Raw genomic sequence first — 22,232 nt, 5'->3', positions numbered from 1 at the left:
GGCCCAAAATAACAGGTCGGGTACCAAGTCAGTGTTAGATGCTGACTGATGTCACACTCTGCCCACTCTACAGGCTTCCCCCACATGCATGGGCGCCTGCTCTATCACCCTTCAAAACATGGCAATCAGGGTGGGCACACCAGATGTCATCAAGCAGAACCTAATCAGACCCGCAGAGGCAGGACTGGGAGGGAGATCCGAAAGGTCAACGTTGGATCAGCGAGCTGATGCATTCCCAGCTCTGGGCAATCTTGCTGGAGGCGGGTGAGCAATGGAAGGAGCCATTTAGTGGCAATTAACTGGCCAGTGCGAGCCAGATTGGATACGCTGCCAGGATCTTACTTGGATTGGCCCCTCGCTGCAGGTGAAGCCTGGCTGGCTTGGGGTCCAGAGAGGTCTCCTTTATTAGTCCCTCACCCCACTGGAGCCATTTCTGCCACAGGCCACAGCTGCGGCTGCAGGCCATCCTGTGGAGCAGGACCCTCTCCACAATGATAGTCTGACAGCTGTGTCCACAAATAATTTTCGTAATTTTATATATCTTCCGAGGGCGCCTCCACCTTGAGACATTTTTGCATTCTCCTGCCTGCCACAACAGTGCCCACCTCTCCCAGTAGGGATGCCAGCAGGACATCACTAAGGGTCCTTCCATTGGGCCAGCCGGGTGACTGTTCTACCCTCCATCCTTAATGAACAGCACTCCTGGAGGCAGCCTCTGAATTGACCGTCTCTGGTCAGGTCGCACAGGTGGGCGGCAGGCATCACCAATGGGGGTCGGGACCCGCATTTGGTCCCAACCTCAGAAAATCTTCATAGATTCCGCCCATTGGGAGCAGACCTCCCTGCCATTTTTTTTATTTCCGGGCTCCCGTCAGGCCAAAACCAGTGGCGGTATTGAACTGAATTTTGCGGCCATTATCTCTGCATTTACCCTTTCAAACTCTTTCAGAATCTTGAAGACTCCTACCAGATCACCCCTCCAGTCCTCTTTTCTAAAGAAAAAAGCCCTAGGCTGTTCAATCTTTCCTGATAGACAGAACCTCTCAGTTCTGGTATCATTCCAGTAAAGCTTTTTTGCATCTTTTCCAAGGTACTATTCAAGTTTTTAACATATGGGAAAAAAAGGACATTGACAGCACAGATATGAAGTTGGCTGAGTGGCAGGAGACTGAGAGTAGTGATGAACGTTTTTTTTCTCAGACTGGAGGAAGGTATGCAGTAGGGTTCTCCAGGGATTGGTACTAGGCTTACTGCTTTTCTTGATATATATTAATGACCTAAACTTGGGTGTGCAGGACACAATTTCAAAATTTGCAGATGACACCTCTTGAAAGTTTTGTGGAGGAGGATGGTGATAACCTTCAAGAGGACATAGGCTGGTGGTATGGGCGGACACATGGCAGATGAAATTTAGCGTAGAGAAGTGTGAAGTGATACATTTTGGTTGAAAGAATGAGGAGAGGCAATATAAAATAATGGGCACAATTCTAAAAGGGGTGCAGGAACAGAGAGACCTGGGGGCATATCTGCACAAATCTTTGAAAATGGCAGGGAAAGTTGAGAAAGTGGCTAAAAAACCTTCGGTATCCTGAGTTATATAAATGGGGGCATAGAGTACAAAAGCAAGGAAGTAATGATGAACCTGCTGTGGGCTCAACTGGATATTGTGTCCAATTCTAAACACTGCACTTTAGGAAGGATGTGAAGACTTTAGAGAGGGTGCAGAAAAGATTTATGACAATGGTTCCAGGGATGAGGGACTTCAGTTATGAGGATAGATTGGAGAAGCTGGGGTTGTTCTCCTTAGTGAAAAGAAGTTTGGCAGGAGATTTGCTAGAAGTGTTAAAAATCATGAGGGGTCTGGACAGAGTAGATAGGGAGAAACTGTTTCCATTGGTGGAAGGGTTGAGAACTAGAAAACACCAATTTAAGGTGATTGGCAAAAGAACCAATGGTGATATCCAGAAAAACTTTTTACACAGTGAATGGTTACGATCTGGAATGGACTACCTGAGAGTGTGGTGGAAGCAGATACAATTAAAGCTTTGAAAAGGGAAGTGGGTAAGCACTGGAAGAGAAAAGATTTGCAGGGTTACGGAGAAAGGGCAGGAGAATGGAACCAGTTGAGTTGCTCTTGCAAAGAGCCGGTACAGACACGAAGGGCCCAATGATGCCCTTCTGTGCTGTAACCATTGTATGATTTGAATTTCTTTGATTTTCAATTCTATCCCTCTAGAAATGAACCCCAGTGTTCTGTTTGCATTTATATGGACTTATTAAACCGCATGGCCTTTAGTGATTTATGCATCTGTACCCCAGATCCCTCTGCTCCTCTACTCCATTTAGACACTTATTTTCCAAGGAATCTGTGGCCTTCTTATTCTCCCTACCAAAATGTATTACCTTGCACTTATCTATACTGAAGTTAATTTGCTAATTATATGCCATTCTGCAAGTTTATTAATGTGTTCCTGTATTATGTCACAGTCCTCCCCTGTATTTACTCTCCCCAATTTGGTGTCCTCTGCAAATTTTGAAATTGTACTTGCGATTCCAAATCTTTAATGCAAATAGTGAACAACAGTGGTCCCAGCAACGATCCTTGCGGAACACCACTTCCTACCATTTGCCAAGCCAATTAACAACCTTTAACCCCTACTCTTTGTTTTCTGTTTTGTAGCCAGCTTGCTATCTACTTGTTCCCACACTACACATGTTCTGGCCTTAGTTGTAAATTTGTTCTCTCTAAACCTATTTAGAACTTTGCTAACCAGTATACAGAGGAAATCTGCACTTTGCATTGCTAGCCAGACTTTGTTGTGCTATACATATTTTGCTTTATGCTGGAGTTGCTGCGTTGCTTCTAAAAATTCAGCCAAAGAACTGCATCTTCACATCCAATTCCTACCCAGGCACCGGCATAACTCTATTTAATTATCATCATGTTTCTTGGAAGCATACCTGAGATTTGGCAATGTGTTTTCTCACCAGAAAAACTGTCTTGCGCTCCATTCGTCATCGATGCAGGGACATTTCTGGCCTTTGAATCCCACCCTATAATTTACTTCATCCTCTGAAACATACAATTACTACAGCGAATACATCGTCCCTAGCTGGCTCTTACCTCATTCAAATCCACACAACAGTTATGTCAGTGAGTTCCGACTTTGCCTTTCACTCATGATCCCGAAAAGGCATCAACAAGCTTTTGTACCCATGGAGCGTAACCAATTACAATTTTTATCCACATTCAGGAACCCATCTATCTATATTTCTCCTTGGAAATACAGATACATCATTTGGTTCAGAATAAAACAATTGCAGAGTTTACCCAAGTCCTACTTTTTTACATCTATTCTTACCAATAACCAAATAGACAAGTCATCTCTTTGCATAAAAAATTTATTACAGTAAAAATGTTGATCTGAAGCAGAAAGTGGAAGTCCGATTAGACTGGATTATCTCAGCCAAGGGGTTGGAAAGATACTTGGAAGTCAGCTCCTATTGTCTCCATCTGTAACAGATCCAGAGACATGTAATTAGGAATAATTCATAATTCGTCATACCTCATCCATACTGGAAGCATGCAGTTTAGAAATGACCTCAGATGACAGGAAAGTTGACAGGCTGCAGAGGAATACAACTATATATTTTCTAGAGATGTCCCAAATTACAGACTTTTATTGAATGGTCTCATCACTTTTAACCAGATCAGTGGAACAGCAATGTTCTTGCTATTTATATACCATCTTAAAGCAGAAAAAGGTGTGACAAGGTGCATCATCGACTATTTTTTTCTTTAATTTCCATTTGAACAGATGCAACATCCCCTTGCCAAACGATTCATACAGGATATATTAATCACGTCTTATTGATGCATTCCCTTGGCATAGCACACAGGGGACTGGCTCAACATCTTTACGTACATTTATATGAGACATGTAGACATTACAAGGAAACTCATTAATTACATCTTGAGCAAAAATTCTTTATCACAATTTGATCCACTCAATTCTTTTGACATTACCAGTAAAATAGTCATGTCCTCAGTCCACAAAAGAGCTACATTGCATAAGATGGATGTATGGCTTGGATCACAGTTTTGAGTCACAGCGGGCTGAATTTTATTCGAGCGCTGCGCTGTGCAGCGGCACCCTTTGAACTCAGCGGAGCCCCAGAACCTGCTTCCTGACAGCTGTCAAAGAATACTTAGCTGACTACTGAAGAATGTGGCTGCTGTCAATCTGGCAGCAAAGCAGAAAGTGCGGCAGAAACCCAGCAGGTCAGGCATCATCTGTGGAGAGAGAAGCAGAGTTAACTTGTCCAAGTTCACAGACCTGATATTTAACTCTGCTTCTCTCTCCACAGATGCTGCCAGACCCGCTGAGTTACCGCTTTCCGCTTTGCTGCCACATACTAACCAGTGTCCTGTGAAGTTGTGATCCTCTTCTTCCAATCAAGTGTAACATTCCTTCTTGTCGGCGTGCCGCACCTGGGTAAATAATCTTAATCTTGCACATTCCAGGACTTGAGACTTAGATATACCATAAAAGGTATTACAGAGGTTTACAGAGAACACACTGACACAAATGGGAATGCACGAGTGTCACAGCAATGTAAATACGTCTTTCACTAAAAGTTCCTCACCAACATGTGTGTTCTTTTCTCTGTGTGAATGATGTGTGCCAGCATGTTGCACCAATGTCACATCCCTTTGCACCGTTGACCTTTCAGGAGAGCCAATGTATGCAATAATATAATTGCCATGCCACCATTACTCATGAGCATCTCCACGGATGCAGTGACATGGACATTGGCTCAGTCAGCTGCTGCCTCTAATGGTTTACACAGGGATGCTGCAGATGTGGACGGCTGCACAGCAGGTGAGCGAGGGTAATGTGTGGCTTGCAGACCTCATGTCGGTTCCTATGGAGCAGACAGCCTTTGTCTGATAAGCCACTGCCGTACATCCCTAGCTCACTGCTAGCCCTGCGTGGAAAGCCTGGGTGCCATCTGCCCTCCTATGCATCTTTTAAGTTGTAAGTCCTCAACGTCCTCATAGTCGGAGGAGGAATCCTGTTGAGGTCTCTCCTCATCATGCCAGGCCTGGCCCCTATTGGATGCGTAGTTGTGCAGAGCAGCAAAGAAAGGAGCTGGCCTTTTCAGCCCACAGTACAGGGCATCACTCTATCCATCCAGGCATTGGAAGTGCTCTTTCAGCATGCCGATCTCCTGCTCAATGGTGGCTCTTGCAGCTCAGTGGCTGGTGTTGTATCTCTCCTCTGCAGCAGTGGTGGGGTCTCTCATTGGTGTCGGGAGCCATGTCTGCAAGGGATAGCTCTTATCTCCAAGAAGCCACCCCTCCATCTGAGCTAGTTCAGTGAGAAGTGGTGGCAGCTGGGACTGGCACAGGTCCCAGGTGTCATGACAGCTGCCTGAGAAGCGGTCACAGATTTGCATGAAGAATCTGCGGTGATCACATACAGCTTCACCTAGATTGAGAGGGGTCCTTTAATGGTGACGTCTGCAGGTGGTAGCCTGGCAGGAGGCCTGATGACCACATGAGTGCAGTCTATGAACATTACAACCTATGGTTCTCCGGCAATGGTGCCAGAACCGATGGCCCTCTGGGCCTGGCTGTGAGAGTCTGTCCTGAAGCGGACTTACTCACTGGCCCTCCGGTGCAGGTCATTGGTGACCTCCCTAATGCAGCAGTGCGCTGCTGACTGTGTGACCCCACAAAGGTCTCTGGCGGGCCCCTGAAAAGCTGCATAGACGTCAAGCTTGAGAACCACTGCCACTATGAGGACCAAAGGCATAGGATGTCCACCGAAGTCCATGGGCTGCAGGTTATCCTTGAGCAGGGCACAGAGATGTGTCACCACCCTCTCTACATGCGCAATCGCATCTGACACTGGTGCTCTGACATCCGATGGCATGTCATGTGGGGCCTGTAGATGCACGGCAATCGTAATGACAAGCTCCCCTTGGGGGCTGCTGCTCATGACCGGGGGCCTCTACGTGGATCACACCTGTCTGTTGGTTTAGCCTCTGGTGCATACAGATCCTCAGGAGCAGAGGGTCACACAATGCACGTTGAGCCATACCCATTTCCATGTGATAAATAAAGTTGAACCCTTCATGTATTCGAAGGGCAGGGATTGGTGTTGACGGGTACTTCAGCTGCTTTCATTGATCAACTATGTGGTGTGCCATGGCATTGCCTATCTTGGCCAACACTGAGAGGCACAGCATGACCACATCAAGATCCTACCAGCTGAATCGATTGCTCCCACTATCCATATAACCTTAATGCTCCAACCCTTTCTGGCACCCTCCCCACACACAGGGTGACTAGAGTGCCATTGCTCCTTCACAAACACAAATAAATGCAGAGCATACACTGTTTACGGAGGGAGGGTACACAGTACCTCCCTTCATGCCTGCAGAGCTTTCCCTCCAGTTATCCCAGACCCCCTCCCTCCTCCCTTCCAGTATGCAGAGTGAGATCTCTGAATATCCCTCCTCCCTCCTGTAATGCAGAGTGCGACCCCTGAATAGCAGAACTTACTTTTGCTGGCGACAACTTCTGCCTCTGAGGACCCGCCAGCTTTTCCAGTCATGAACGGGACGGCATGTGACGGCCGCCCATTCAGTGAAAAATCCAGAAGTATTCATGGAGAGGCGGCAGGCTGCATAATCTGCAGAGGTGAGTACCGTTTAACATATTCTAATTGTGGTGCAGCCGCTGTGCGGCGGGGGAGGGGCAGGGCGCACTGAGGTCCTCCCAATCCCGGTAATTTGCGGCGGGCCCTTCTCGACGTCGCGGGTTGAGGCGGGCCTCTCTCCGCAGAATTATACCGGCCCCCGCGCTGCAATCCGCATCATTGAGGGGCCAGTAAAATTCAGCCCAGCATATTATACTGTGTCAGCACTGTGGACTACTTTTTATATTATAAATAACTGTTATCCTTTTGACATCTGGACCAGCACAATGACTCAACATTAACTGAACTGATATATGCCTAACATTCTGCCCAAGCATATTTCAAATTTTTTCTATTGAAATCTCCAACAAACACAAATCAAAAATAAAATCATGCTTAATAATGAAAGCTCAAGGAACAGCATCTCAACTTTAGATTAGGCACTTTACAACATTCCAGACTTTACAACGAATTCAGCAATTTCAGATCATAACCACTTGTCCCATTTTTTCAGATGGCAGGTGCTGGTAATGACTCTGCTGTTGCCATTTATAGCTCCTCTAGACTAACCTATGTTTTCTTTACTTGTCCCATTACCACCTTTTCTGCTTTGCTCCATCATACCTTTAATATGAACAGAAGATGTGGAAATATTCAGCAGGCCAGGCAGTACTGTGGAGAGAAAAACACAGTTAATGTTCAGGCCACTGACCCTTCATCAGAACTGGAAAATGTTACAGTAGTTTTGTCATTTAATCATTCCTACCTTCCTCTCTATCACAGACTTACACTTTTGCTCTTTCCTCCCCCTCCCCACTTCCCTACCTTTGTACTTGCTTAAAATCAGTTATATCTGTAACATTTTCTAGTTTTGATGAAAGGTCACTGACCTGAAACATTAATTCTGTTTCTCTCTCCACAGATGCTGAGTATTTCTAGCATCTTCTGTTTTTATTTCAGATTTCCAGTGTCCATTCCACTGTCATCAGGAAAAATATCCAGTGTTCAAGAATGGCCAAAACATAACATAATACAAAAATAACTTTCCAGTCCTGTTTAATACCAAAAAAAAGACTGCGATGAAATGAAATTTTAATTTTCAGTACTTTTTAAAAAAATCAGTGATAAAGAGAATATTTTGACACAAACAACAGATGTAAAAAAAATTGAGTAATAAAAAAAAGCTTAATTGTTTTCGTGCACTTGCTGCCTATTCAGTGATTACAGGTAGTTGATTCATACTGTGGCTTGTAACAGATAAACATCTACTTAAAACAGATCACTGCTCATGATGGTTTCCAAAGATGAGATTGGTATTTCTGCTTTACTGATAGAAACACATTAATAATCCAGTAGCATATGATCATGGTCCAGCAAAACGACTCCAAACCACGTCATTTTGAAATTAGCTATCTGACAATGCACTGAGTCCAACATTTACAATCGGTAACACTGAAAAATTTTATTTCTTAAAAATGCTAATAATTTTATATTAAAAGCACAATCAAAATCAGATATCAGAGGATGGTAATATGACAGAAATTCTCATATTAATCTGTGGCAACGTAATTCACCAAAACATTTGAAGTTCAGCATAACTAAATTATGGTGAGACACTTCCAGATGCTTTGAATAAAAGTCCTGAGAATAGCTGCAGAATTGCAAAATTTAAACAAGCAGCATCGAACCACCAACAGGCAAGATTTTTATTTTTATATGAACAGCCATGCTTAGGAAATTAAGTTCCGTTATACACTTCAACTACAACAATTATTCAATGAGCACTGGATCAGCAATTATAAAAGTGCCAGTCAAAGGTGCATTGATGATATCACTTAAAATAACTATCTTCTGTGGATAATGTATCTGTGGTATTGAGAAGATGCTTCAAACATCACTAGTTAACTGGCTAAAAAATCATTACTCAACAGCAATCATTAATAGGTTTATTCTATACTATTCCCCTTACTGCACCTCCTCCCCCACTCCCCACAACTTGCTACATGTCTCAGTGTGATTGGAGGAGCAATTAGCCACAACATGAAGAATCCAACCCATTCAAACTGGACAGCCTGCCAATATAATAAAAAAGGTCAATGCAGTTATTGATGTTCTGCTGAATGCTGCCACCAGCACAGTTACTAAGTACTACATCATAACAAACTATACTAAGGATATCTAGAGGTCAAAAGTCATTATTGCACCAATTCAATCAGAAAATATTATGACAAGTTATTTAAACATTTTTGTTTTGATAATCCTTTGGATAATATCATAGTTTCCAAGTTCATTGGAGGCGGGGGGGGGGAAGAGGATAAAAGGAGATTAAATGCTGAGTGGAGGTGAGGCATTCGATCATCAGAAGATGGATGATCCTATGCTATTTTCAAACCCTTCATTTCTTGTTTTAAATGTCACTGTGCCCACTTTTTACTAGTTGTCGCATTATAGACTACTCATTCCTAAATTTATACTGGAATGAAAATCGACAATTCAAAGTTTGGTTTTATGCCATTGTGAGTTCAGAGTTACTGCCAATATAAACTCAAAATGGTCTCCATAATTATGTATAACTATAAATGCCTACCAAACAGATTGGGCTGAATTTTCGTTACAGGGTCAGGAACCCAACTCCTGGAACGTTTCTGGGTCCTGACCCAGTGCTGACGCGACACTAGTTTTAAATGGAAATATGTTAATTTGCCTGGGTGTGGGTCTGCCGCCAAATTGGAAATGTTGGAAGTGTCCAGGAGGTGGGAATAGGTCACTGAGGGCAATCTTAAAGGACAAGTGGCAGCCATGACTGGGCTTGGAGTTACCTTCAGTAATAAAGCACCAGGGAGATTGGAAGGCCGCTGTGGGCAGGGGCATGCATCCCTGGGTAGCACCCTGTATTTCTGATGCCTCCCTGGAGGCACTCATTGATGCAGTATCAGAGAGAGCTGTTCTTTCCAGCCTCAGGAAGGATAAATCCACCCAGCGAAACCAAGAGGGTGTGGATGGAGGTGGCCACAGAGGTCGGCAGCCAGGGACCCACGAGAAAGACCTCGGCCCAGTGTAGAAAAAGGTTCAATGACCTCTTGCGGCCTGGTAGGTGAGTGACCAGCGGCACCCGGTTCATTGGGCACCAATTCTCTAAGCACCAGAAAGCGCACAAGCTGACCTCACAGAATATCCATCGTTCTCCCTCAGATTGTCAGAATAAGTGAATGGTCACAACACTGAGATGCAGCCACCCTCAAAAATGGGGTGACATTCAGATAGAGACATCACTGAAGGGAGTATCAGTTCACATCTATGCCATGCTGGAAGAGATGAGGGAGGACAGCCAACTTTTGAATCTTTCTCCTCTCATCCTGCAGGAGGAGAGTCCATAATACACATGCGATGGCTAGAACGGGAGATGGAGTGGCCCAGCTCCAAATGCTGACAGCAGTGAAGGAGGTCATGCTGGAGATTGCCAGGGTGCCATCGAGGTATTTGGTAGGGGATGGCGAGACAGGAGGCCATGAGCAATGTGGGTCATTGGACAGCTCTTTCATGAGCTGAAGGGCATGGAGGAGACTCCTGCCCAATGTGAGTTATGGATCTTAGACTGTTATTATCTCAGGGGTTGGTTGTGCTGGGGCACGTTGAATAGGACCAGTTCTCATCACCATTTTCTTGTGTCTCCCACAGGGCCAATTGCAGAGCAGCACCAAAGTGTACCTCCTGTATCAATGCCGAAATCCTCTGCGGAGAGGGGTGCTGAGGTGGGGTGGGGGGGGGGGGGGGGTAGTCCATGGAATCTGCACCATCATAATTATGCACATCATACCTCAGCAGCTTCCACCAACACAGACACACTTGCCTCAGTTTGGCCACAAGTTAGTGTAGAATGGGCAGCACTGAGTGAACCTCACAGGGGACGTCAGCAGAAGGAGGAGTGTGAGGCTAAGTCACCTGTGGGCAGCCCCCCTCGGAGGATGGTGGGCAGACACAGCGATGTTTCGCTGGGCGAAGCTGCTGGGCCTCGGTGTCACAGACAATGAGAACCTCCCTCAAGATCCAGAGGTAATAAGTTCCTGTCTCTTGAAATTCCCTGAGGCTTTGAGGAGCCATGGGCAGGCAATGGAGGAGTCTATGCAATGCATGTGCTCTGTCATGACTCAGGGACTCAATCGCATGAGCTCCTCCATTGAGAGAGTGGGCAACATCTTGGAGAGCCAAATGCAACACCACTCTGAATTGGAGCAGGAGCAGTGCACTGATCTGCACAGAAGGAGTGAAACTTTCTGTTGCATTGACTGCTCAGTGTCGCTGATGGTACTAAGGTGCCAATCGGTGGCCCATTCCAGCATTCACGGGCACCAATGAAAGAGCTGAGACGGTCATTGCAGCAGATGAAAGGGCCACTCCTCAGGGGGCACTGGCGCCCCCCTCCCCCCCGACAGGAGCCATCTGTGTGTCAGGGCCCTGTGACAGTGGCAGCCCCTGCCATGACACAGGTGCAGCAGTCTGTGGAGGAGCCCCCACTGGCATCTCCAAAATGAGGATAGAAGACATGGGCATCACAGCCAGTGGCAGAGCGTCAGGAGCAGGTTGCCTCCACCTCATCCTCTGCCACAGGGGGAGCACCCTGTAGAAGTGTTAGGGAGAGGAAGGTACCATGGCATTGAATTCATTTAATGGGTCACCTGGGTGCTATTGCCTAGATCTGTCTGTTATTTCATTTGCCTCACAATATCACTTCTTTATTTCACCACTCTAACAGATGTGTTGTTCATTTATCATCTCAAAAGGGGGCGTCCCATTGTAGGGCAGGTGGCGGGGATGTGGGGCTCTGAGAATGTTATGTGCCCATGCCTTGTGATGTTGGACGGTGATGGTGGATGGAGGAACCCTCCATCTGCATGTTCATGGCTGCCAATGGGACCTCACAGTTAAAGGGTTATAGCGGAAAAATAGCTCTCTATGCTGGAAGGTGAGTTTGAGGTCATCAGCCGCAAGGACTCAGGCGCAATAAGGTGAAATGCTGCTGAATCAGCGTGGGTCTTGCTGCCATGCCAGCCTGCAGTTTACCCTAGGTCTGGGATAGTATGGCCAGGTGCCCTCTGCCGCTTGGGTGACGGTCACCTCTGGTGGTATCTCGTCCTCTTTTTCCTCCTCCTAGTCTTCCTCCGAGGTGGAGTGGTGTTCCAGCTCCTCCTCCTCATCCATCTCCAGGCCTCTTTCCAGTGTCATATTGTGCAGGGCACAGCAGACGACACTCTAGCTGGCTCGTGCTGGAGGACACCACCTGACCGGTCAAGGTAACAGAAGTGCATCTTCAAGAGGCCAATGGTTTGTTCAGTGCAGGCGCATGTTAGGAGATGGCTCTGGTTGTAGCACCACTCCCTGTCAGTGTCTGGGTTTCAAACGGGTGAAAGGAACCACCTCCTTAGGGGATAACCCTTATCCCCCAGCAGCCACCCACAGAGTCTAGACGTGGGCCTGAAGATGTGCGGCACCTGGCACTCTCACAAGATGAAGGGATCATGACAGCTGCCCAGGAACAGGCCGCAAACCTCTAAGATTCACTTCCTGTGGTCACAGACCAGCTGAACCTTCAATGAGAGCTGCCCTTGCTGTTCAGGAATCTAACTGTCTGATCTGTTGGTACCTTCATGGCTACGTGAGTGCAATAGATGCGCCCCTGGATCTGAGGAAATCCATCGATGGCATCAAAGCCCATAGCAAACTCTGCCTGCATAGGCCCATCTGTGTCAAAGTGGATGTAGTTCCCTGCCCGCCTGAATATGGCATCTGTCACCTGCTTAATGATGTGACAAGCTGCCGATTGCGAGATTGCCACCTAGGTCCGCAGCTGATTCCTGGAACAAGCCAATTGCATAGAAATTCAAGGCGATGGTGACCTTGACGGCTGCAGGTAAGGGACTTCCATGGGTCCGTGAGGCCTCAGGTCATTGTGGATCAGAGCACAAATGTCTGAGACCATCTGCCTGAATAGGTGCAGCCTCCTACTGCACTAGCGCTGTCATTTTCCGGTAGCTGACTCTTGGGCAGTAGACCCGATGTCTTGGGTAGTGCCTTCTTCCCCTTGCAGCACCCCCCACTGTGCTCCTCTGGCCTCCTGCTGTCCAGGAAGTTGCACCTGCAGCTCATCCTGGCTGCTCTGTCCAATGTCAGAGTAGCCTGTTCCCATATCAACTCCCTCAGCTGGGCTTTTTTCGTTCACTAGCCCTTCCCCTGCCTATCCCAGGTACCCAAGTGATGCCAGTGGCCTCACATCCCTCTTCGGATTGCTGCCACTCACCACTGAGAAAAGCAAGTTCTGCAGTTCCAGCAATTGCTACTCTGTGGAACTTTTGGAGCAGCTGAGCTTTGTTTTGTTCCTCTGCATTATCTTAATCAGCCCTTCGCATAGCCCTCATGGTCATCTGCATTGGTCATGCACCCTGCCATGATCCAGACATGGCATTTTCCCTGTGCCCTTTCTTTGAAGATTGTAAACTGCAGCTGACAAGCCGGTTAATGAGTTCCTCAATGAGCTCAACAGGCATTTAATTGGAGGTGTGTGGGTTTTTTTTTATTGGTTCATGGGATGTGGACATCGCTGGCTAGGCCAGCATTTATTGCCCAACCGTAATTGCCATGCAGAAGGTGTTGGTGAGCTGCCTTCTTGAACTGCTGCAGTCCGTATGGGGTAGGTACACCCACAGTGCTGTTAGGAAGGGAGTTCCAGGATTTTGACCCAGTGACAGTGAAGGAACGGCGATATAGTTCCAAGTCAGGATGGTGTGTGGCTTGGAGGGGAACTTGCAGGTGGTGGTGTTCCCATGCATCTGCTGCCCTTGTCCTTCCAGGTGGTAGAGGTCGCGGGTTTGGAAGGTGCTATCTAAAGAGTCTTGGTGCGTTGCTGCAGTGCATCTTGTAGATGGTACACACTGCTGCCACTGTGCGTTGGTGGTGGAGGGAGTGCATGTTTGTGCATGGGGTGCCAATCAAGCAGGCTGTTTCGTCCTGGATGGTGTCAAGCTTCTTGAGTGTTGTTGGAGCTGCACCCATCCAGGCAAGTGGAGAGTATTCTATCACACTCCTGACTTGTGCCTTGTAGATGGTGGACAGGCTTTGGGGAGCCAGGAGGTGAGCTACTTGCCGCAGGAGTCCTAGCCTCTGACCTGCTCTTGTAGCCATGGTGTTTATATGGCTACTCCAGTTCAGTTTTTGGTCAATGGAAACCCCCAGGATGTTGACAGTGATTCAGCGATGGTAATGCCATTGAATGTCAAGGGGTGATGGTTAGATCCTCTCTTGTTGGAGATGGTCATTGCTTGGCACTTGTGTGGCATGAATGCTACTTGCCACCTATCAGCCCAAGTCTGGATTGTCCAGGTCTTGCTGCATTCATACATGGACTGCTTCAGTATCTGAGGAGTCGCAGATGGTGCTGAATACTGTGCAACCATCAGCGAACATCCCCACTTCTGCCCCTATGATTGAAGGAAGGTCATTGATGAAGCAACTGAAGATGGTTGGGACTAAGACAATACCCTCAGGAACTCCTGCTGTGATGTCCTGGAGCTGAGATGATTGACCTCCAACAACCACAACCATCTTCCTTTGCGCTAGGTATGACCAACCAGCGGAGAGTTTTACCCCTGATTCCCATTGACTCAAGTTTTGCTAGGGCTCCTTGATGCCATACTCTGTCAAATGCTGCCTTGATGTCAAGGTCAGTCACTCTCACCTCACCTCCCTCCCGGCATCCTTTGAAAAATGGCTTCGCATTCCAGAAATGGCGGAACCCAGTGCCAACCTCCGAAAACGCGATCTTTACATTGTGTTCACACCCACTCCCACTCCCAGCAGGCTTTAAAAATCCAGCCACTCTAGTGTTGTCTTCACTGATTCTGTTAATAAAATATTGGTGCCATGAATAAATAAATGTAATAAGATTGTTCCCTAACAAAAAATATCAGAACATTCATTTGGGATTTACAATTTGCTGTTCTGGCGTCAAATTGATATCAATAGTCAGAACCCAGAATTCTCCTATTTGCTCCACGGAAATATTCTCGAAATAAAAATTAATAACAGAACGTAGGGAATTACTGACCTCCCCTTCTTTTTGAAGGTATTGACTTTTGCTGAAGTTGCTCTACAGGTGGTAGAAATATTTCACTCACCTGGCTAATCTTCTAGTGTGAGTCAAGATGATCAGATTTAACCATGGAGGGCATCCAAGGCAAACTTGATTCCGTCATTAGCCAATAGTGATAAACATGCACGTAAAAGTGGGTAGTGATCCAGGACAGGACTCTGGCAGATTTTCCCATCCCTAACCCTGAGAGTTTGGCCATCTGTAGCACCCCAACTGCTGCTGCAGCTGCTATCACTACCTAAATGCAGGGTGGAGAAAGAACATGGAAACTTCTGATCTGTACAGCCTGGTACTGCATCACTTGATGTTTTTGTCTCACTAAACCAATAGGACAGCTCCCACTCTAAATTTAAATGACATTCAAATGGGCGGCAGTCACTTTCCCCTATTTCACCCAAACAACAATTGTCAATGAGTGGGCTTCAACAGTAAGTGCTGGCAAAATATTTGATCATGGGAACATTAAATCCTGTCCTCACCCAACATCCTGTCCCCTACCTGCGTATTCCCTCTAGCAGCTGCCACCGGATTGTGACCAGGAGCGGAAACCTTGCTGATTTTTCCAGCCTAATTGGTCATAATTAACAATGCCCTACCCCCTTGACCACAATTAGTAATGAGGTCAATTGTATCACCCAGATCGCTGTCCCAGCTAACATCAGCTAATTCAGTGACTTCTTTATTAACAATATCAAGAGATTTAATGCTTTGGTTACAGCAAAATATGATTATTATGCTGTTATTGCTAGAACGTGCTTTTTAAATTCAACATTACTGAACTTCAAAAGAAACCCAAAACCTTTACCAGAATGTTGAATGATTTGCTTCCATTTTAAATCCACACTGAATGAGTGATGGTTTGAAATACACAGCTGGTCAGTCAGCATCTATTATGAGAACAAATAAGTTAACGTTTCAGGCATACAAAGAAATCATGTACACTTGAAATGTTAACTTACCTGTTTTCTCCACAGTTGCTGCCTGACTAACTGTGTTTCCAACATTTTCTGTATCTGTTTCAGATATCCGGCATTTGCAGTTTTTCTTATATGAATGATCGTGTGGTTTGATAACAAAAATCCCAACGGCCTAATTTCACAGGAAGACACTTGTTAGCCCTTTTTTCACTTTTTCCCTTAATGTGAAGATGTACAGGCACAGGCATACAAGCAGATGCAGAGGTTTAATTCATTCCTGGAGGTATTTTGATTCAAACATAAATACGTTGGTTCCAGTAAATGAATTAAAGTCAGTGTACAGCTACAACATTTGAAACACAAAATAAAAAATGATTTTGACAAAGAAAGGAGCCCCAAATTATATATTAACTACTGTAACTAATTTACATTGAAGTCAGACAGTAAAAGAATGCAACACAAGCAAAAACTTACACCCCAGTAGACTGTACCTCTATTCTTACCGGAATTGGTGATTATCTTCCTTTGACAGTCAGAACGAACAAGAAGTGTTGGAGGTTAAGCTAAACTGCACCCTGGCAAAACTAGCTAAAAGCACGGTCAGTATAAAAAGGTTTCATTTCTTTTCTTGTTCACAGCTGAATGTAAATCTAACAAGCAGTAACAAAATGTGAAGATGCTAAGATCTGCAGGACACCCTGAACTGAAACAGGCACAAAGGTCAGCCCAACTTGGATCTATTCTGCTAAGATATCCCATCTGACTCAAGACAACAAAAGTCTTTGCAGTCTTTCATCAGCAAACATCTTGGCGACCTCTTTTATTAGTAAAATATATGAACCTTGACCTGATGCAAAAATTCAATATTTTCCCCAAATATTTAAAAAATTTATTCAACGTCCCTAGAGGAGTCAGGGAGTCTGCTGGATGTAATTTGACATCTGAATTATTTTGAGGCCAATATGGAAAGCTATTCAGAGCCTTATTTGAAGATGTGTCAATCAAGATATCACTTATGCTGCACAGAAGTACTTCCAAGATCTCCACAGTGGTGATATCCTTCAGACAACTGCAGATAAGGTGAAGAAAACCTTTGATGAATCTGTCATATTTTAATGCTAAGAGGCTTTGATAAGAAAAATATTTTAATACCTTCTTGCCTTTCCTTTTAGCACCATCTGTTTCAAAATTCATTGAATCCAATAGCCACAAAGCCTGTGACAATATGTAAAAGGTCCTCCCTCTCATTTTTTTTGTGCAGCACTGATTAAGATTTTAAATTATGTTGTTAAATCAAAATGGCAGGCCTGTCCTCAATGATGAGAAATTAAAGCTCTGCTCACATGTTTGCTTGTTGAAACAAGTGGCCTTTGCTGACTTTGGTGCGTGCAGGGGCCAGCTATATTAAGCACCCTTTCATCCATTTTAGATGAGATCTGGATGATTGAATTATGTGCGATTGTCAGCAAGATGTAGCATGAAATAAAAATGCTGGCACCAATTCCTTTTGATTAAATCCTATTCTATGAATATGAAGTTTGAATTTTACATTTTGTTTCTCTGCTGTAATTTCCTTGTAATAATGAAACCACTAGACATGAATAAAACCACAGAATGGGATATGTTGATACAGGAAAAGATGACCCATTCAGTTTCAGAGGCTTGTGATTTGCAGGCAAGTTATTTTGCCTAATCCAGTAATCTCCATACCGGGTTTAGGTGTGAGGGATTTCCTAGAAAATAAAACACTTTATTTCAAATGCAAATTTTCCTAGTCTAGTCCTTCTGAAATATATCACTTCAACACGGTAATGAACTTAGACACAGCCCATAATTCTGAGCTATCCCCCTTCTTCATTTGTTGTGGGAGAAAAAGGGATCTTTAATTAACTTCAGCATTTGAATAGGCACACAGTTTTCATCACGGGTAATTGCCTTTGATTGCCTTCCTAATTTACTGTTGCTATTGTAATATTGCTTGGCATATTCACCAGTTTTATGCTTGTGACCTTCTCTGGTTTGCAGCATTTTGCATTAGGCATCAGAATCAGTTCAGCCTTTGTAAAAATTAATAAATTTATCAATTCAAAGGCCAAAGAAATTGTTGGAGAGTCTAAACTGGCTAAATAGCCAGGATCTGACTGGCAAAGGCACCTAACAGGCATATCACATGCTCTTAACTATACCTTCAACAACAATAATATTGTGGGCAGCTGAAAAAGGCATGCAAGCCATTAGCTGATCTTCTTTAATAAGTTAATTACCATAGTTTGTAGCACTAATTATGTATTTAAATGCCTATCTTACTCATAAGCAATGGGATTAATTTATAAACACACTAGCTGCACAGCCATTTAGAGATATTGCTTTGGTAGCACTTCTTGAGATGCTTTGCCATTCATGAAAGGAGTCTTGAGAGAAAACACTAATTTTAAAAGGCTGTGTGAGAATAGACATGACTATTCAAAATCATTAAAACCCCTACAGCATAAAGTTGTCATTGTCAATGGCTGCTGTAGTGGTGTTCCCTGCAGAATTTACAAAGAAAGATTTCAGCAAAATAAATGGCATGTGGGTTGCAATTTAAATTGCAGAACCACCCTGTTCACAGTAGAAAAAGCCTATTTATTAATTCATTAATTGATTGACGGCACTGTTTTAAACAAAATTCAAATTAATATTCCAAACAGACCAAGTAAAGAGATGAATGTCAATGACTTGCAGCTTCATCTTGATCTAATTTGCCTCACTCTGATGAATCAACCAACCACAATACAAGGATTGCATCAGGTGATTGTTGCTTACAATCTACTGGAAGGTCAGTTAATAAAGTAGAGGCTATGATAATGACAACTTTTTTTTTTACAAATAACAAACAAAAAGGGTGACATTCAACTTCGATGAAGTTGCAAAATGGGTGATTGCAGATTAGTCACTGGTTAAAACCCCATCCGATTTTCCTTTCTGTAAAAAGTAATGCGCCTTCTTCCCCACCTCCCTTGAAGTTGAATTTCACCCTCAAAACTATTTTAGAAATTGCTATGGCACTTGAGTAATAATGTTAAATTGAAAGTAAGGTGCAAGGTAATTAAAATCTTAGGTCCTTCATGAATCCCAGCCTGTAAGGTTGAGCCTTCATGCCACATGTCTTCCTCTCAGTGCCAATATTACCACTTAAATAGAGTCCCATGCAGTGTTTATACTTAATCAAAAAACCCGACTCTGTGGTAACATGCCCTCATGCGAATGTTAGGGGTACACTCAGCAGAATTTCATATATAAATACCACAAATGAAAATAAAAAGATGGCGAAGCCTGTAAATCTGAAACAAGAACTAAAAATACAGCTGAGTATCTGTAAAAGAAGCAACGCTAACATTTCAAGTTCCTCAGTACTACGGAAAAGTTCAATACAAGACATTAACTTTGTTTTTTCTCTAGATGCTGACTCACTTGCTGTTTATTTCCAGCATTTTCAGTGTTTTCAAACATACAAACAACTTGACCAAGTAGCCAGGTTCACCCTATCCACAATCTTGTCTAGCATCAAATACACAAATATTATTGTTAACTTTTACCAAATCGGCTATAACAGTCCAAAAGTGTATGTGGAAGTCAAAATATAGAGGATAAGGATTGCAAATTTTCTAAATGTTAACATTTGTAAAGTTTTGTTTTTTAAGCCCCAATAGTAGCAGAATAAAAACACACATTCTAGAAAGTGAAAATGCTCAAACAATGCATCTCTGCTGGTTACAAATATTAAAAAAGAATATAGTTGTGAACTAACCAAATGTTTATCAAGAGAAAGAGACTTCAGCTGTGTAATTGCTGAGTGATAGCACAGTACAGTTGAACTGTAACAGGTGAACAATATGTCACAAATAGCCAAATTTGGGTGATTTCATCTTATAGCAGGACCCCTTCAATCAAGTCTGGTGCTGGACCCAAAGCTTATGAGGTCAAGGCGGGATGTCCTAAGAGCACAGTGTTTCCTAAACTCTAAATTGAAAGCTACCAGAACACATTTTCACAAACACACACACACCTGTGAGCCACATCACAAAAAGATGGGAAAAAGGGCTGCAATAGCCTCTGATTTCCACAAATCTGCATACTTCTCAGGTGCCATGTTTTACGACACTATAGCTTGTCATCCTAGAGTGCTCCCTGAACAAATTACCTGTCATATCTGCAGATAACATCTGAATGCTCGACCTGACAACTCATCCCCCTCAACCCTGACACACAACACAAACCTGTCTTTCCTAAGAACAGGAGATGCAAGGTGGAGTCTTTGACTGATAAAGGGAGTTTATTTCAGGCAGCCTTGGGTTGGTCTTTGGGGTCAAGCAATAATCACAGACGTGGAGGGTTGATTTTGTGCCTTTACAGCAAGTTCAGCCAAGCAATAGCTCTCTAAGCTGGACATGCCTTAAGAGGATTTTGAGTGCTCATAAAGCTGCAAGATGTGTTCAGAATTGTAAAACTGCTAACTAGCCATTCATTTCACTTGGTGCTTGGCTTTTTGAATATCTCTCAAATCCTATATAAAAAATCATATATAATCTTATAAATTGTGGCCTCCAACATTTTATGTCAACAGTGCTGTAAGTAAATCATACAATCAACAAATTTTACCACCACCATCTGATTGGGAAGTGTACCTTTTCAGGGCTTTCTTTCTATGTAAAAACACATTGTGCAAAAATAGAATGTTATGTAAAAAAAAATTAAATTGGACAAAGGAAGAAAGTTTTGCAAGCTAACGAGTGCTCCTTTCTATTTCAAACAATGGAAGTTATAAACAAGCTATAAAAACAGAGCCATTGAGTAATTTTAAAAGAAACACAAAGCTTTTAAACATAACATGAAGATAGCAAAAATATTTCTTTGGATCTGATTGGGCTCATATTTCCACCCAACCCCCACCCCTATTGGTTCACTGCTGTCACCAGCAGTAGATTAATTTCCCACCTGTTGATAATAGTGAAACCACACTGTTGCCAGATTTCCATCTCTCTACCTCTGTACCAACACCAGGGAACTAACCAAAGGGCATAGTTAAAACCACAGGAAACTGGCACTGATGGTGATCCATCACTGATGTTCCCCTTGGATTGGGTATGTTACTGTTGAGTAGATTGTGCAGAACAAATAAAAATTGGTCTTATCCCTACTACTGTGTACTTTTGCCTTTAAATGGCAAGGTAGACTTGTCTGCATCAATTTTCTCTTTTCCTTTTTGGGGTCTCCTCATGCTATACACCATAGTATCAACATCCTGGGGGTTACCATTGACCAGAAACTGAACTGAACCAGCCATATAAACACTGGCCAGAACAGCAGGTCAGAGACCGGGAATTCTGAGGCACCTTCTGACTCCCCAAAGCCTATCCACCATCTAAAAGGTACAAGTCAGGAGTGTGATGGAATACTCTCCACTTGCCTGGATGAGTGTAGCTCCAACAACACTGAAGAAACTTGATACCATCCAGGACAAAGCAGTCCGCTTGATCGGTACCCCATTCACCAACTTAAACATTCACTCCCTCCATCACTGACACACAGTGGCAGCAGTGTATACCATATACAAGATACACTGCAGCAACTCACCAAGTCTCCTTCGGCAGCATCTTCCAAACCCATGACCTCCACTATGTAGACAGACAAGGGCAACAGACATATGGGAACATCACCACCTGCAAGTTCTCCTCCAAGCCACACACCATCCTGACTTGGAATTATATCGCTGTTCCTTCACTGTCGCTGGGTCAAAATGCTATAACTCCCTCCATCACTGACGCACAGCAGCAGCAGTGTGTGCCATATACAAGATACACTGCAGTAACTCACCAAGTCTCCTTGGGCAGCACCTCCCAAATCCGCGACCTCTACTATCTAGAAGGACAAAGGCAGCAGACGCATGGGAACACCATCACCTGCAAGTTCTCCTCCAAGCCACACACAATTCTGACTTGGAATTATACCACTGTTCCTTCACTGTTGCTGGGTCAAAATCCTATAACTGCCTTCCTAACAACGCCCTGGGAGTACCCGCACCAGATGGTCTGCAATGGTTCAAGAAGGCGGCTCACCACAACCTTCTCAAGGGCAATTAAGGATGGGTAACAGGTGCTGGCCTTGCCAGCGATGCCTACATCCCATAAAAGAATAAAAAAAATTGTCATATTTATAAATGAAGGGATTCCTTCTCCAACAATGTAAAAGGATATATCTCCAGGAAATTGGAAAATAAAGGTATCATGACGAATATGGGATGACAAAAGTCAGTCCATCTCCTTTTTAACCTTTGCTATTCTTTGGAAGAATGAGTGACATCTTATACAGGAATTTCTGTTGTCAAATCAAAATAGCCAATTCATTACATGAGTACATGGCTTCTAAATCTTGGAGTTAACTGGCCATGCTGTGTGAGCTTGTTTGATACAAAAAGATCTGCCC

The 22,232-nt window shown here is 44.1% G+C and overlaps 1 protein-coding gene across 2 annotated transcripts in view; it reads right to left on the bottom strand.

Annotated features, from left to right (window-relative positions):
• Nucleotides 1–3,384: 3,384 nt before the first annotated feature.
• fto (FTO alpha-ketoglutarate dependent dioxygenase) overlaps nt 3,385–22,232 on the bottom strand; it is a 465,612-nt gene continuing 446,764 nt past the window's right edge. Inside the window, exon 10 of one of the 2 annotated variants that reach the window (XM_068049463.1) lies at nt 3,385–3,514. In XM_068049463.1, coding sequence (XP_067905564.1) covers nt 3,495–3,514 — 20 coding nt within the window. In that variant the 3' untranslated portion in view covers nt 3,385–3,494. Of the gene's footprint in view, nt 3,515–3,560; nt 4,295–22,232 lie in introns of those variants that run through there. The other variant, XM_068049464.1, reaches the window with a different exon arrangement.

The sequence above is a fragment of the Heterodontus francisci genome, chromosome 17, assembly GCF_036365525.1.
Source record: "Heterodontus francisci isolate sHetFra1 chromosome 17, sHetFra1.hap1, whole genome shotgun sequence".
Lineage (NCBI taxonomy): Eukaryota > Metazoa > Chordata > Chondrichthyes > Heterodontiformes > Heterodontidae > Heterodontus > Heterodontus francisci.
The sequence above is the reverse complement of the archived record's forward strand: the minus strand, read 5'-3'. Positions and strand labels throughout refer to the sequence as shown.